This window comes from Annulohypoxylon maeteangense, assembly GCF_022496945.1.
Source record: "Annulohypoxylon maeteangense strain CBS 123835 unplaced genomic scaffold GGS22scaffold_27, whole genome shotgun sequence".
Classification (NCBI taxonomy): domain Eukaryota; kingdom Fungi; phylum Ascomycota; class Sordariomycetes; order Xylariales; family Hypoxylaceae; genus Annulohypoxylon; species Annulohypoxylon maeteangense.
In genome coordinates, this window is record NW_025953274.1 from 56,304 (window position 1) to 68,693 (window position 12,390).

The window sequence follows — 12,390 nt, forward strand, 5'->3', positions numbered from 1 at the left end:
CACCCCCCCTCTCGGTAATAGGACCCTTGCTGACAAGTCCTCGGCGCGGCTCCCGTGCGCCTGATAATCAGCTCGTATATGCAAGCACAAACAATGCACTCGCCCTGGCTGATGCCTGTACATCTGCTTCAACTTTTTTTTTGCTCCAAAGAAGTAAAAATCGTGGGCGACGAGCAAGTCAGCCCTGGCAACCGCGCCACAGGCGGAAAGAAACGGGAAAAGCACCCATTCCTTAAGTGCCTTTCCCGGTCATCTTCCAGAATATGCAAAAAAAAAAAAAAAAAAAAAAAAGTAAAATAAATAATGAGGTGCGCCATCGTATGCTTGCCACCCTGGTATCGATAATATGGTCCGTGAGTATGATCCCGAGTATACCCAAACGCCATGTTTAAAACAAATCCCGTTCGTATCTATCCCTGTGGCATACAGGGAGAACCGTGACCCTCTCATTACCCCGTCATTACTCAATCGGGTACCGCTCGGTTCCGTGCCGACGTCAGAAGAAATAGGAGAGCTTGTAGGTAGTGAAGACGATCCTAGGCACCTTCCTGGCATGCAATTGCTGCAAGGGCGTCTAATCCGCTACTGGTTCTCGCCGCGCTTGGTCGGCTCATCAGAGGGATATTAAGGCCGCGCATATCCCAGGCGCCACCGGGGGATGCAAGTGCTGGTTGAGCGTCAGATCCATACTGTTCAGAATCCCACATTTGGACTTCGTGAGAAGACCCGTTGCCATGAGATGATGATTTGGAGGATACCGAGCCTCTCTTGGACGACGAAGACAGCGATGAGCTCTTGGATTTAGAAGAAGTAGAGGATCTTGACTTGTCCTTGAAGTGGGTTTCGAGGTGCTGTTTCATGTTGTCTGCGCGAGTGAACTTTTTATGGCATCCAGGATACGTGCATTGGACCGCCTTCTCAGCAGTGTGAATTTTAGAGTGACGAGAAGCGTGTCCTGAAGTCGTAAAAGTCTTTTCACAACCATGACTATCGCGATATCTGCAGGGATATCGCTTCCCAGCCTTCTCAGGTGCCGCCGAGCTAGCCGAGCTATCATCCTCGTATGAGTTGGAACGGCTGGTTGCGACGTAAACAGGGCGCTTCATGCCAACCTGCTGATCGGGGGGATAATCATCGTACAGTTGTCGCGACGTGTAGTCGTATAGACCGGGCGTCAATGGCGAGAAAGCGTCGTAGCTAGCGTTAGAGTCGTATGAATCTGAACGAAGAAGCTCTGGAGTGTGGGGCGGCGGCGATTGGTCACCGGCGGATTGATAGTGGGGAGCTGTGTGGTATGACTGGTGACTGGCGTATGGATCGTCGTTTAGAAGCGAGACCTGGCGGCCGGTGGCGTCTCGAGCGTGCATTTTGTCTTTGATGTGTATGTGTGTGGGTGGGTAGGCGCGGAAGACGAGGGATGAATGATCAATTTCTATTTGAACTGCCTAAACTGTTGCTGAATCCAAATGTCGTTCATACGCTGATCAATTCTTATGAAATAATGAAGCCCACACCGCTGTACTAGGGTAAACGACAATGGAACAGATCTTTCAAGGTGTAGTTGGCTGTGTGGTTGAATAGGATTCGTGCTTAACGAAGCATGCTCTGAAGGTAGTTAAGGCTTTAGCGGGAGGTAGCTAATATTGGGACGAGTTCGATAGACGCGGCGACACGAGTGAAGGTGGGATGGTTGCGGTCTTCGTCAAAAGCATATGTAGGTGTGTGCGTTGTGTATGCGCGCGAAGGTAAGCTCAAGCTGGATTGGGCTTAGCTAAAACACTTCTAGGGTCTATATAGCGATGGGAAAGAGGAAATGGGATGAAGGGTTAGCGGGGGAGGATTTTGAAGAGTTCTAAGGGTGTTCTCGAACAAAGGTAGAGAAGAAGTGAGGCAGGTCAGAAGAACTTTCCCATATGAGATACGACGGGAAGTTTGTTGGTTAAAAAGAAACTGAGCGTTCATGGATGGGAAAGAGGAATCCGATCCAGTTCCAGTTCCAGTTTCCCTTTCCCTTATGTGCGTGTGCGTGTGCACCTGGGCAAGCGGTACGTCTATACCCAGGTATGTATAGTTGTATAATGTATACGTGAAAGTATAGATGTACAATGTATACAAAGTATACAAGGTCCACAGGTCCCATTTAGTCCCACTAGTCCCACAAGGTCCCACAAGGTCCCCTGGCCCTGCAACTCTTGCGTTCCGTCCTTTTTACTAGCGACTGGTTTCCAAAAAAGCAGTGAAAGCGGGGGGGCAGTTGGAGAGACACATGGGATGGGACTCGATCCATCCCATAATTGTCTTGGACCTGACCAAGTATTCGAAATGTACCTTTCAACCATATGGGGCCGAGCAACAAAGTACAAGAAGAAAAAAAGATCGCCGGTCACCGCCTATTCTTATACGCTACACAGTTACATCGTAAGGCTCTGCTAATCGAGATATTCGACGATTATCCTCATCTACCCTCGTACGTATGATATCAATGATAGCAAGTGCGTGACTCGTTATTCTAGAACATCAAATATCGATATTATCCATGCAAGTTATATGCCAGTATGCAAACAATTTCTCGTATAAACTAACCTTACATCTGCATCTACAGATACATAAACATTTGTGTATATATTATAATATATACCTACTTACACATACGACTTGGAAAGTGGGCTGACGCGGACTGGAGCTTCGAACTTAACCAAGACGCATCCATAAATACAACATTGACTCGACATCTAATGAGGGGATACTTTTCCACGTTGCCGAATTCAACTTAATCGTTTGTCCCTGACGAAAACGGTCGCTAATTCGCTACACATACATAAGCTTTCCTCGGGTGTTTGGCAGTGTATGTATAGGTACGAGGGATTCCCATTGACAGGTTGATCGATTCCATGTCCATAAGGTCAGCCTTCATATGTAAATCCTCTCTCGGAACTACCCAGTTCTCCTCGTGAATATGTACATCATGTAGGTACTTCTGCATGCAAGGACAGGTTGGGATCAAGGTATTTGACGAATTACATCCATCATCCCTCAGCATCTCTATGAGACAGGTACATAGCGGCTCACCTTGACTCACGGTACGTACTGATGATCAGCAGGCACGTTTATATGTTGCATTGTCCGGATCTTCCTAGCATATCTCGCTTGCTTTCTTTTGGATGCGGCGTTCCTGGTCTATTTCAAGATGGCAGCACCACCGGATCTGTTGTTTGGGTCCCTGATTTGCATTCCAGCTGTCGTGCTTCACTCCCGTCCGAAGCCCACTTATAGGGAGAAACAAAACCTCACGAGGGGGATATCATATCTGACTTTTATGTATGTAAGCCGACTCTTGTCTCGGCAACTGGGAAGGACATCAGTGGTGACGTAGGAGGCTACCTACATAGTCAAGCTATCTGAGTCGTCTTACCACATTATCCAATACATTTTCTGAGATTGTTTTATGAGCTTATCTACTACGTAGACTTCAAAATGTGCCTTGGAGGATTCATAAAAGCCACTTTCTAGAAAATGAAACTAAATATGGTTCATAAAATTTGGTGATTAGTGATAGTCGTTTCTACAAGGCATGGTCATAATTGGATGACTACAAACTTTAAGTGATATTAAAAACGAATACTCCTTTTTATCACTCGTAGGTATGTTTATAGCACACTTTGTTTTATAAACGAAATTTTCTAAGCTTAATATTTCGTTTGCTTCCTCTTCTAGTCATACAGAATTTCTATGGAGGTATGCATGGTATACTTAGGTACTATATTACGAATACTCTAAGCACCGGCACAGCTCTTGTCACAAGTTTATACCAAGAGACATATTGCCGTCGTTTTCCGTTAAATCAACTTTTTAGAAAATATATATAAATCCAAGGGTTCATAGGATACCCTTGATGCAGCAACTAAGTAGCGCCCATCGACGCCTCAAGTTTCCGTTAAAGAACGGGGAACAATGATTCGTCGGTTGCGCCAAGAGGCATGGCGTCAAAAAGGGTACCGGATTAGGGTACATGGGGCAGTTAGCGAAGGTACATGCAGGATACACAGACCCTGGATGGCATTTAGAATGCCGCTTTTTCAGAATTCGATACTCTCCGGTCACCATTCACCACCCACCACCCATACCCTCCATCTCGATCCCCGGCCATCACTTTCCCCTTCGCGTGGACCTGTGGACACACACATGAGATAGTACACACAGACACACATTAGCACATTAGCCACATTTACGTTTGGGTCTCACAAACCGCCAACTCGGCAAGTCTATCAGGTCTATCAGGTCTATCTGTCGCCAATCATTGATTTATTATTAAGGGTCCTTGAGATACCTTGGCTGCTTGGTTGCTTGGGGAACACAAAATCGGAGAGATATGTCCTTCAAGTAGGTAGGTAAGTGAAAGGTACCGAACCTGCTAACGTGCCTGCGTGCGTCCTCAGTTGGGTATCCTAGATGTCGCAGGATAATGTTGTTGGCGCGACGAGGGAAAAGAAAGCGGGAGAATTAAGAAGAAAACGATGATGTCACGAGGTATAAAGGAATGAACCCCCCGGAATCAGGGTACTGCGCGTCGTTGTTTCGATTATCAGCGATCGGGTTTTTGGAGAGAGATCTCCTTTAACGACCGGTCGTTGTGGGTCTATATTGACTAAAGGCAAGGGGCAGAGGGGCAGAGGGACCGAAAAAAAACAACACTACCTTAACAATCTAACAACCTTGGAAGGCACGTAGGTACGGGTATTTCTTTTCTACAGCCAACTCTTTCCAGGAAACAGCTACAGATATATGTGAAGAAGGGACTCTCCGTCGGGAAATCCCTAAACACATACGGAAACGTTAAGGGACTTTCAATTTAGGAATTCTTAACTATATGCATCTTTTTTTTCTTTTCCATACAGAAGAGGCTCAATGTGGCTAGCTATGGTATACTTCTATTATGTACCTACCCAGCCTGCCAGCATACCATAAGAGCCGTGGCCCTATGTACAGTTCACGTACAGTACAAGAACGGTATACGATGCAAGCCTTATTTAGGGAGACTGACTACCTAAATTCAGGGTCCTTCGATCCTGCGCTAAGAATTTGATGATAAAGCCCTTGAGGTCCTCCCGGGGATCCCCAGGCGTCTTACTCCCTTCATAAATTCTCTCAGTACGGTACCTGTACATGCCGTACATCTCGCTTCGGTGCGATTAAACGACGATGATGATGCGGATAATAAATAAAAAAAAGAGTACAGTACTACCTACCAGAATGGATTAAACGGAGCGCTGGGAGTGGTGAAAATGGCCAACATTTTTCTTCGCTCCGCCCGCAGATATCCCACCTGGCACCTGCAAGCGTAGCAAATTTTCTAGGGTTGAGGAGAACGCTCCGCACATCAGCAACACAAAGATCTTGACAATGTTGGGCAATCGTCGATTGCCAGAGACGATCGCCAGCATAGTGGTCCACCCAGCCCACATTACAGGAACACCCCTCTGGGTACTTCTTGGCGCAACCTTGGAATACTTGGAATACTTCGTATCTTGCGTATAAGGCCAACTTATCGCTGAGCAGCCAGGACCCCCGGCTCTGCATATGCTATCTTCTGCATCTGCTACATGTAGCTGTTATGCTCCCCTGAATCTGTTAATTGACCGTCTTGTCCAGGCTCGTCCCATCAAAAATTCCGATGGCTTCTGGCGGTCTAATAATACTACTTTTTTTTTCATTACCCAATAGACGAGAAAATGTAGACGATGGTCCCTGACATTCTGGAATTCTTTTTATTCTATGCGCGCCAATCCCAGTAGCCTCCCGTTCCTGGTCCCTTGAATGTAGGTACTTCAGCTGCTCAGTAAACGAGTTTAACAATGATAACAGATGGTTATGGATCTATGTGTACGCTCTCGGAATGCCGCCGAGACACCAGAGCGAAAATCTCCAAAAGCGGTATGTTACAGATTATCTATTGTTATCGAGTGTTAACTTCCCTAAAAGAAAACTGCTTGAAATTTGAATATGACTTAAACAATCAACTTAGTAGATCATTAACTTTTTTTTAAATAGCGATCTGACTCTAGATCATTTAGCGATTCTACTATTGGGCTAAAAGTTCTTATGCTAACAGCAAGTAAATATTGACACAATCAACATAACAACTCTTATACTTTCCCATCAACAACGGAATTGTGGGCTCGATAAAACTTACGAGTATCTACACGCTTATATATATTGACTGGCTTTTATCGTCCCAACAGTTACGCATACATATGTCCGTTTAAGTAACCTAGTAGTCTAGGTGAATACGGCGATATATTATCACGATGACGCAAACGTAACTTCTATTTCGCAACTTGGCATCTACGGGACTATCACGGGGATGCGTTTCGGAGCGTTAGGTCCACCTTGAACCGGCCGAGCTTCCCGAAAGCCAAGTCGTGACTGCCCATCACATCCTTCCACGTCCGTGGTTGCCTTGATTCCGGCTCGGCACCTTGGTCGCTTCTTGCCTTAAGACCCCCTAAAACTCCAAGGCCATCTAACGCCATCACAGGGGTTATGATTTCTTGGGAACCGATTCCATCTCGCCCGTTTGGTCTGATCGGGTCTGATACATGACTGACAAAAGGCCTGGACCTTGCCTAATACATATGGCGTCCGTCTTAGGAAGACAAACCTAGTAAACCCATTGGATGCCGGATGGTACCCCGTACCCAGCAACTCAGCTAGGAGCTCAACCCCTGTTATAGCCCAGACGATATGCGAATAGGGATCCACATCGAAGGACGCAACTCGTTCGAGCATCAGTCGATAAACGGTCAAAGAGTCGTTGCAGAAAATTTGTTGCTGCTGAGTTTTAGTCTATCTCCACATCGTCACGTTATGGTGGCCTTTCGATTACCATGGTATTATTCACTTTGCTTACTTGCATGTTGATAGATCGATTCACCGGCTCGTAAAGAGCCTCCTAGATCCAAAATTACATGCATCACGGTAAATCTGGCGATAAGATGCCCAAGAATACAAATCATGGATGCATACTTTATGGATATGTTTACTCATAAACTTACATGCACAAATTGTCTTGTCAAGTCTAGACCCCTTATTCTCGTCCTCGCTGTCACCCCACTACCCCTCTAGAGAATAGAGGCTGGAACAGTCAGTACCTAATATTATTTATCAATAAAATAAGGCCCACGTTTCTCTAAGCCGAGGGTATACTATGAGCCTATGTTAAGACTGACTCGCGTTTCGAATAACTCGGCAAGATACGTGCGTACGTACCTAGCTTTGTCTGTTCCATTTAGCCCCGTGTATGTATATACTTAGGTAAGTACATGAGATGAAGTAGGATTCACAACGAAAATACAACAGAAGCTTGAAGCCAATAGGAATAGAACCTTGTAAGGTAGGTCTGCCACGAGCACACCGGCAGCTATTGTAGTATTCTATAGGATCACAGCATTGTACGATAAGATACCAGGTAGATAGATATTTATCAGAAAGACCCAAACATGGGGCAGAGAACACGACTCTCTTAAATCAAATGGCCCGATGCTCGTCTTGATATCGACCCAGCTGTAGTCCAAAGCAGTATGCATTCCCGGGACGATGCCGTGAAAGCCGCCTTTCTTATCCGGAGCTCCGCGGTCGCGAACGAGCCGACTAGTGTGAGAGACAACTTACACCGGCCGTCCGGCACATGCAGGCAAGCTACATATTTGGGGTACCCAAGCTGGTGCACCATCGTGGGTCCCCCCCCTCTTCCTCATTGTAAAAGGTTCCCGGCCGAGTCCACCTACTAAAGATTTTAGGGACTACTCGTGTTTAGGCATTCTTAAAACAAATATGGACGGCCAAGACGGCCCAGCCCTACTATCGGTCGTCGGTGATCACCTTTACGTTGGTATTTAGCTGCTTAGTTGTCACCATGTCGAAACGTCGGTCGCAAAGCTCAAACAATTTGAGGATTTGATAGTTATCACAATTGAATCCCTCAAACTCCAAAGTTTTTCCATCTAGTACCTTAGGTAAGTATTTACGATCTCCGTATTATTTACTATTCTAAAAGATGGTGTCCTCTCTAAATCCATGGACGTTGTGATTATCAGATAACCACTTATACATCGCTAGCTGCATAGACCTGACTCGTTACTCAGGATACAAGTCGTGGATACTTGACACTTATACATAGTACAATACCTTCGGCGAGGAGACATGGATGTGTTTGTACATGCTGCCAGTTTTACCCCGCGCTGTGGAACTTCACATGTGGTCCCTGTCCTTTAGGTATGTCACCGTGATCAAAGATGACGAAATCCTGTTTTTTTCACAACTTGATCTTCACGAGGATCAGCGTTCGAGCCATCAGCCGTCCCGCGGCGCGGGCGACCGCGCTGCCGAAGGGAGAAAAAAAATTACCCATCTGCATAATATATTATTCTACATACATAATAAGTAGTACAAATAAGGTCAATGTGCCTGGTATACAGTCGCAGCGTCTTTGGCTGAGTCCCTGCAGAACTAGTAAAAGTAAAGAAGATAAGAGGAAGAAAAAGAGGACACAACAGCAATTCCGGCAATTAAACCGTAGAACCTTTCCCGAATCTCGCCAACACAATGACCAAGCCGCAAATAAGAGAGAAGAAGAAGAAAGTACAAGTGGAATGGGACTCGGTGTAAGTATAAGTGTAAGGTTGACCACGTCGCACTAGAAACAGGGTCGGATGGGAATTCTCGGCCTCAAAGGACACAAATCCCAAATTCCCATCCTCCTAGCGTGCGAGTTTCACCAGATTGCCATCTTCTGTCCCTACATTCCCCTTTTCTTTCGTTTTTTCCTGTTCTCTCGTATCCCCCCCCCCATTTCCCCTCTTTCGCTTCGTACACACACACAGACACATCCACTGCTCATCGCCCATCTTTCACGTGTGACACGATGCCAGCGTGTAAGTCATCTAGCCAGTTGCATTAATACCAGTAGCACCGAGGGGTCTAGGTCCTATTGCAACCCTGCACACACCCAATTTCTGCCCATTCTTTTTTATCTAGGCAGCTAGATAAATGTTAGGGTATTCAAGTATCCTTCTCTTTCTTTTTATCTTTTTTAGCTACCGTAGCTAGCCACGAAACCCCGGGACCTCAGCCGTGTAACCCAGGCGCGCTTCCCCTTAGTCTTACGACAGCAGAACAGGGAGGGACTTTCCCTCCCGGGATCGAGATCTGTGCGAGGTTCCCAGGGTCCCGGCTTCGGCACCGGACCCAAATAACCAGGCGACGTACAGAAGGCGCATTCAAAACATTTTGCCATAGGTAGATCGCCGACAGCTGGCACTGAAGTGGGCCACACCTGCGGGCCAATTGTAGGCATTAGCATTTGCAGCTGTCAAAGGGATCTCCGCGAGCAGTTAGCAGCTGCATGACAGCTGTGAGCGGATGCATCGCCAGCTGGTGGTGATCTGCCTATGGCAAAATATTTTGAATGCGCCTTCTGTACTGCGCGGAACAATGTCGTGCCTTCCTAGCCGTTATGTGCGTCTGCGTCGACCGCAAAAAATGAAAACCGGGACAATCTTATAATCTCACTTGTCCCTTTCCTGACTTTGCCCCTTATCACGAATTTCTCGTAACGCCGCAGTAGAGCGCTTTAGCCAGAGTCAAAAGCACGAGAGAAGAAGGAGCCTATCCTTTAGCCCTGTAAAGGTAAACAGATAGACGGATAATAAAGTTGAGTCAGGGTAGTCAGGGGTGTTCGGATGGCGTGGCCTTCATGAATTGAGTTTGTAGAGGCGCATGTTCACAACGAATTGTTAGTAGTTACATGATAAAAGTTAACTACATTAGACTAACCGTTTTGACGTTCTTGCGCAGTCTAAGACTTGACGGTCTCCCTTCCGAGAACGCCGTTGACCATGCGACCGACCCTAAACTACCTATGCTGTAAGAAACTAGCAAGCTTTAACCCCGCCGCCCCTTGAGACGCCATACCTTAACGTTTGCTGTCCTCGTACATTGCAGAAAAAAAACCTTACTTCCCGAGAACATGAACTATACGTAGACCAGTGCTTTCTTCGGTTTATTTCTTAGCGGGAACCGATGGCGGTCCCATCTTGCCAGCACCGGTATCAACTTTCTTGTTGGGCGATTGTCCAGGGACCTTAAAGCCGCCATTGGCACTGCTGGCCGTTCCGCCTCCGGCAACCTGGGTGAATGTGCCGCCCTTGAACCAGCGATCCTCTTCCGCCTTTCTCTTGCGATTAAGCTCAGCCCGAACCTTGGGGTCCACAAGCTCTAGTCCCTGAACCGGCGTGAATGCTAGAGAAGAGGCTGTCCCCGCACCTCCGCCGATGGTGGACCCTACCCCTGAAGTTCGTAGACCCTTACCACGAAGGTCGATGTTGCCTGATTGGCCGAAGCCACGTAACGATGAAGCTGAACCGCCGATAGGTGTAGCCCCTCCCCAACCCTTGTGCTTTTGACTCAGCTTTGCTCGGGTCCGATTATCAATCTGCATTCCCCGGATTCTTCCATCGTTCGTCTGACCAATCATTCCCATGCCCGCAGTAGAATCTCCTATACCGTAGTCGGTTTCTTTCTCTTCTTTGCCGAACACCATGCGGTTCTGTGCTTTACGCAGCTCAGTCATCGCCGTTGCTTCCTTCGCCTTGCGCGCCCGCCGACCACCTCGCTTCCTCGACGGCTTATCATCGGGAGCCGGCAGAGCTCGCTGACCTTTATTCGGAGGTGGTTCCGTTAACTTATCTAATCTCTCTAGACACTGGCTTCTTAACTCTTCGCCATACGACCCGTCGGGATTTGTGTGGCCGGTGTCTGCTCGTGCGGCTAAGACAAGTTTTGCTGCTACCGCCTTCATGGCTTTCTTTTTCAGATCGTTCGGAATACCGCGAATGATCGGCGAGTGATACAGGAAGCCTTGCTGTTTAACGCCTACGTTAGTAGCAAATGCCGTATTCCCTGATCTCTTGGATCCCCAAGCAGCCAGGTTGCACGCGGGCGTTCGAGACAGATTCGTTAAGCCTCCGGCGTTGTTGATTAGCTGCGCAGCGGTTAAAGACCCAACTAAAGTCGTTAAGTTAGGCGCAAATATGTTCATTCGAGACTGTACGTAGTCCGTAAGCGTCTTTTTAGCGCTGTCCATCTTGATCATCATATGACAGGCTTTAAGAATGCGCTCAAGCTCCTCCTGGCTTATTTCGTGACCTTTGGTCGTTGTGGCCTCGACAGTGACAATCATCAGCGATGGCCCATCTAAAACTGATTTGAGGGATTCGCCCAGAGGATTATCAGCTGAGCCTTGAAGAGCTCTTATGCTGTCCGAGTCCATAGGTCCATTTCCAAGAATGGCTACAACCTTGGCGTATTCGATGGCGTTCTGAACGAGAGTTTCAAGTTCGGGGAATCGAGCAGAGTAATGGTCCCTGATGAACTTGTGGACTTTCATGATCTCGCCGTCGATCTGGGTGGAGAGAGTGTTGGATTCAGTGAGGATCTTGTACTCGGGGTTGTCCTCAATGTTACCTATATTGGTCGTGTGCGGCGCAAGAGGTTTCGATTGGTAGTGTGCGATATCCTGTAAGGTTGTAACCAGTCGGTCAGATCTGTAGCTCAAGCCAGAAGATGTAAACACTTGATCACTATCCGCAAAGTGTGGAAAAGGGGGATATGATGGACTAACCTTTAGGAGAGGATCTAATCTATCCATAACAGTGGTGACTTTGCGAATGTCCTTCACTCCGCCCAACTGCATCTTCTCTACCTTAGCTTTTGTCGCATCTTCGTCTTCCAGAGGTTCGGTGACTCCACCACTCATGCCACCCATTTCTTCATCCTCGTCAGGTTCCGCTTCTTCATCTCCATCAAGCATCATGTCGTTGTCCTCGTGGCTCGTCGGAGGGCCAACGACCGGGCCTTCGATGTCAAGTCCAACGTCATTTTGGTCATCTCCATTCTCGGAACCTGAATCCTCGAAATCTTGCAATAACTCATCTGCGAGGGTCGACATGGTGCCAGCCGGCAATCTATCGTTAGGTCGGTCGCGCTACAGAATAGAGCGGAAAAATGAGCTTTCGGCAGTTTTATGTTAAATGAATACAGTCCGAAGAGTCAAGGTTGATTCGACGTGGATGACGGTGAATTCGTCGAGAATGTAGAGATAATTTCTACATGCGACAGCGAAATTAAGAAGAGAAGGTTTGAGGTTCAAAGTTTCAAGTTCAAATGTTCGTCGCAGCCTTGAGTCGCGATTGTAATTTAATGTGGGTAAGCGAAGCTCTTGGGCCAATCGTTTCGTAGAACTGGTACAAGCTTGACCGGCTAAACTTATTTTTCCGCATATCATCCAGGGTCGTGGTTTATTATTTTGCTACTGCTACTTTTCAGCCTTGTTAA

At 47.1% G+C, this 12,390-nt stretch overlaps 2 protein-coding genes across 2 annotated transcripts; both read right to left on the reverse strand.

Annotated features, from left to right (window-relative positions):
- Positions 1–267: 267 nt before the first annotated feature.
- GGS22DRAFT_175067 (uncharacterized protein) lies at positions 268–2,012 on the reverse strand. Its single transcript, XM_047963193.1, has one exon. It carries the CDS (start codon positions 1,365–1,367, stop codon positions 537–539), a length of 831 nt encoding a protein of 276 aa, XP_047814198.1. The 5' UTR covers positions 1,368–2,012; the 3' UTR covers positions 268–536.
- Positions 2,013–10,057: 8,045 nt separating this feature from the next.
- On the reverse strand, positions 10,058–12,004 carry GGS22DRAFT_182347 (pre-mRNA splicing factor; the record flags this gene model as incomplete). The annotated part of the gene is made up of 2 exons (XM_047963956.1): positions 10,058–11,572; positions 11,678–12,004. The coding sequence occupies 2 exons, from the start codon at positions 12,002–12,004 to the stop codon at positions 10,058–10,060; spliced, it is 1,842 nt and encodes a 613-aa protein (XP_047814199.1).
- Between the last annotated feature and the right edge of the window lie 386 nt (positions 12,005–12,390).

Bases quoted from the DNA above. Each gene is read 5' to 3' on its own strand.
- GGS22DRAFT_175067 (XM_047963193.1), bottom strand. From the start codon at position 1,367: ATGCACGCTCGAGACGCCACCGGCCGCCAGGTCTCGCTTCTAAACGAC.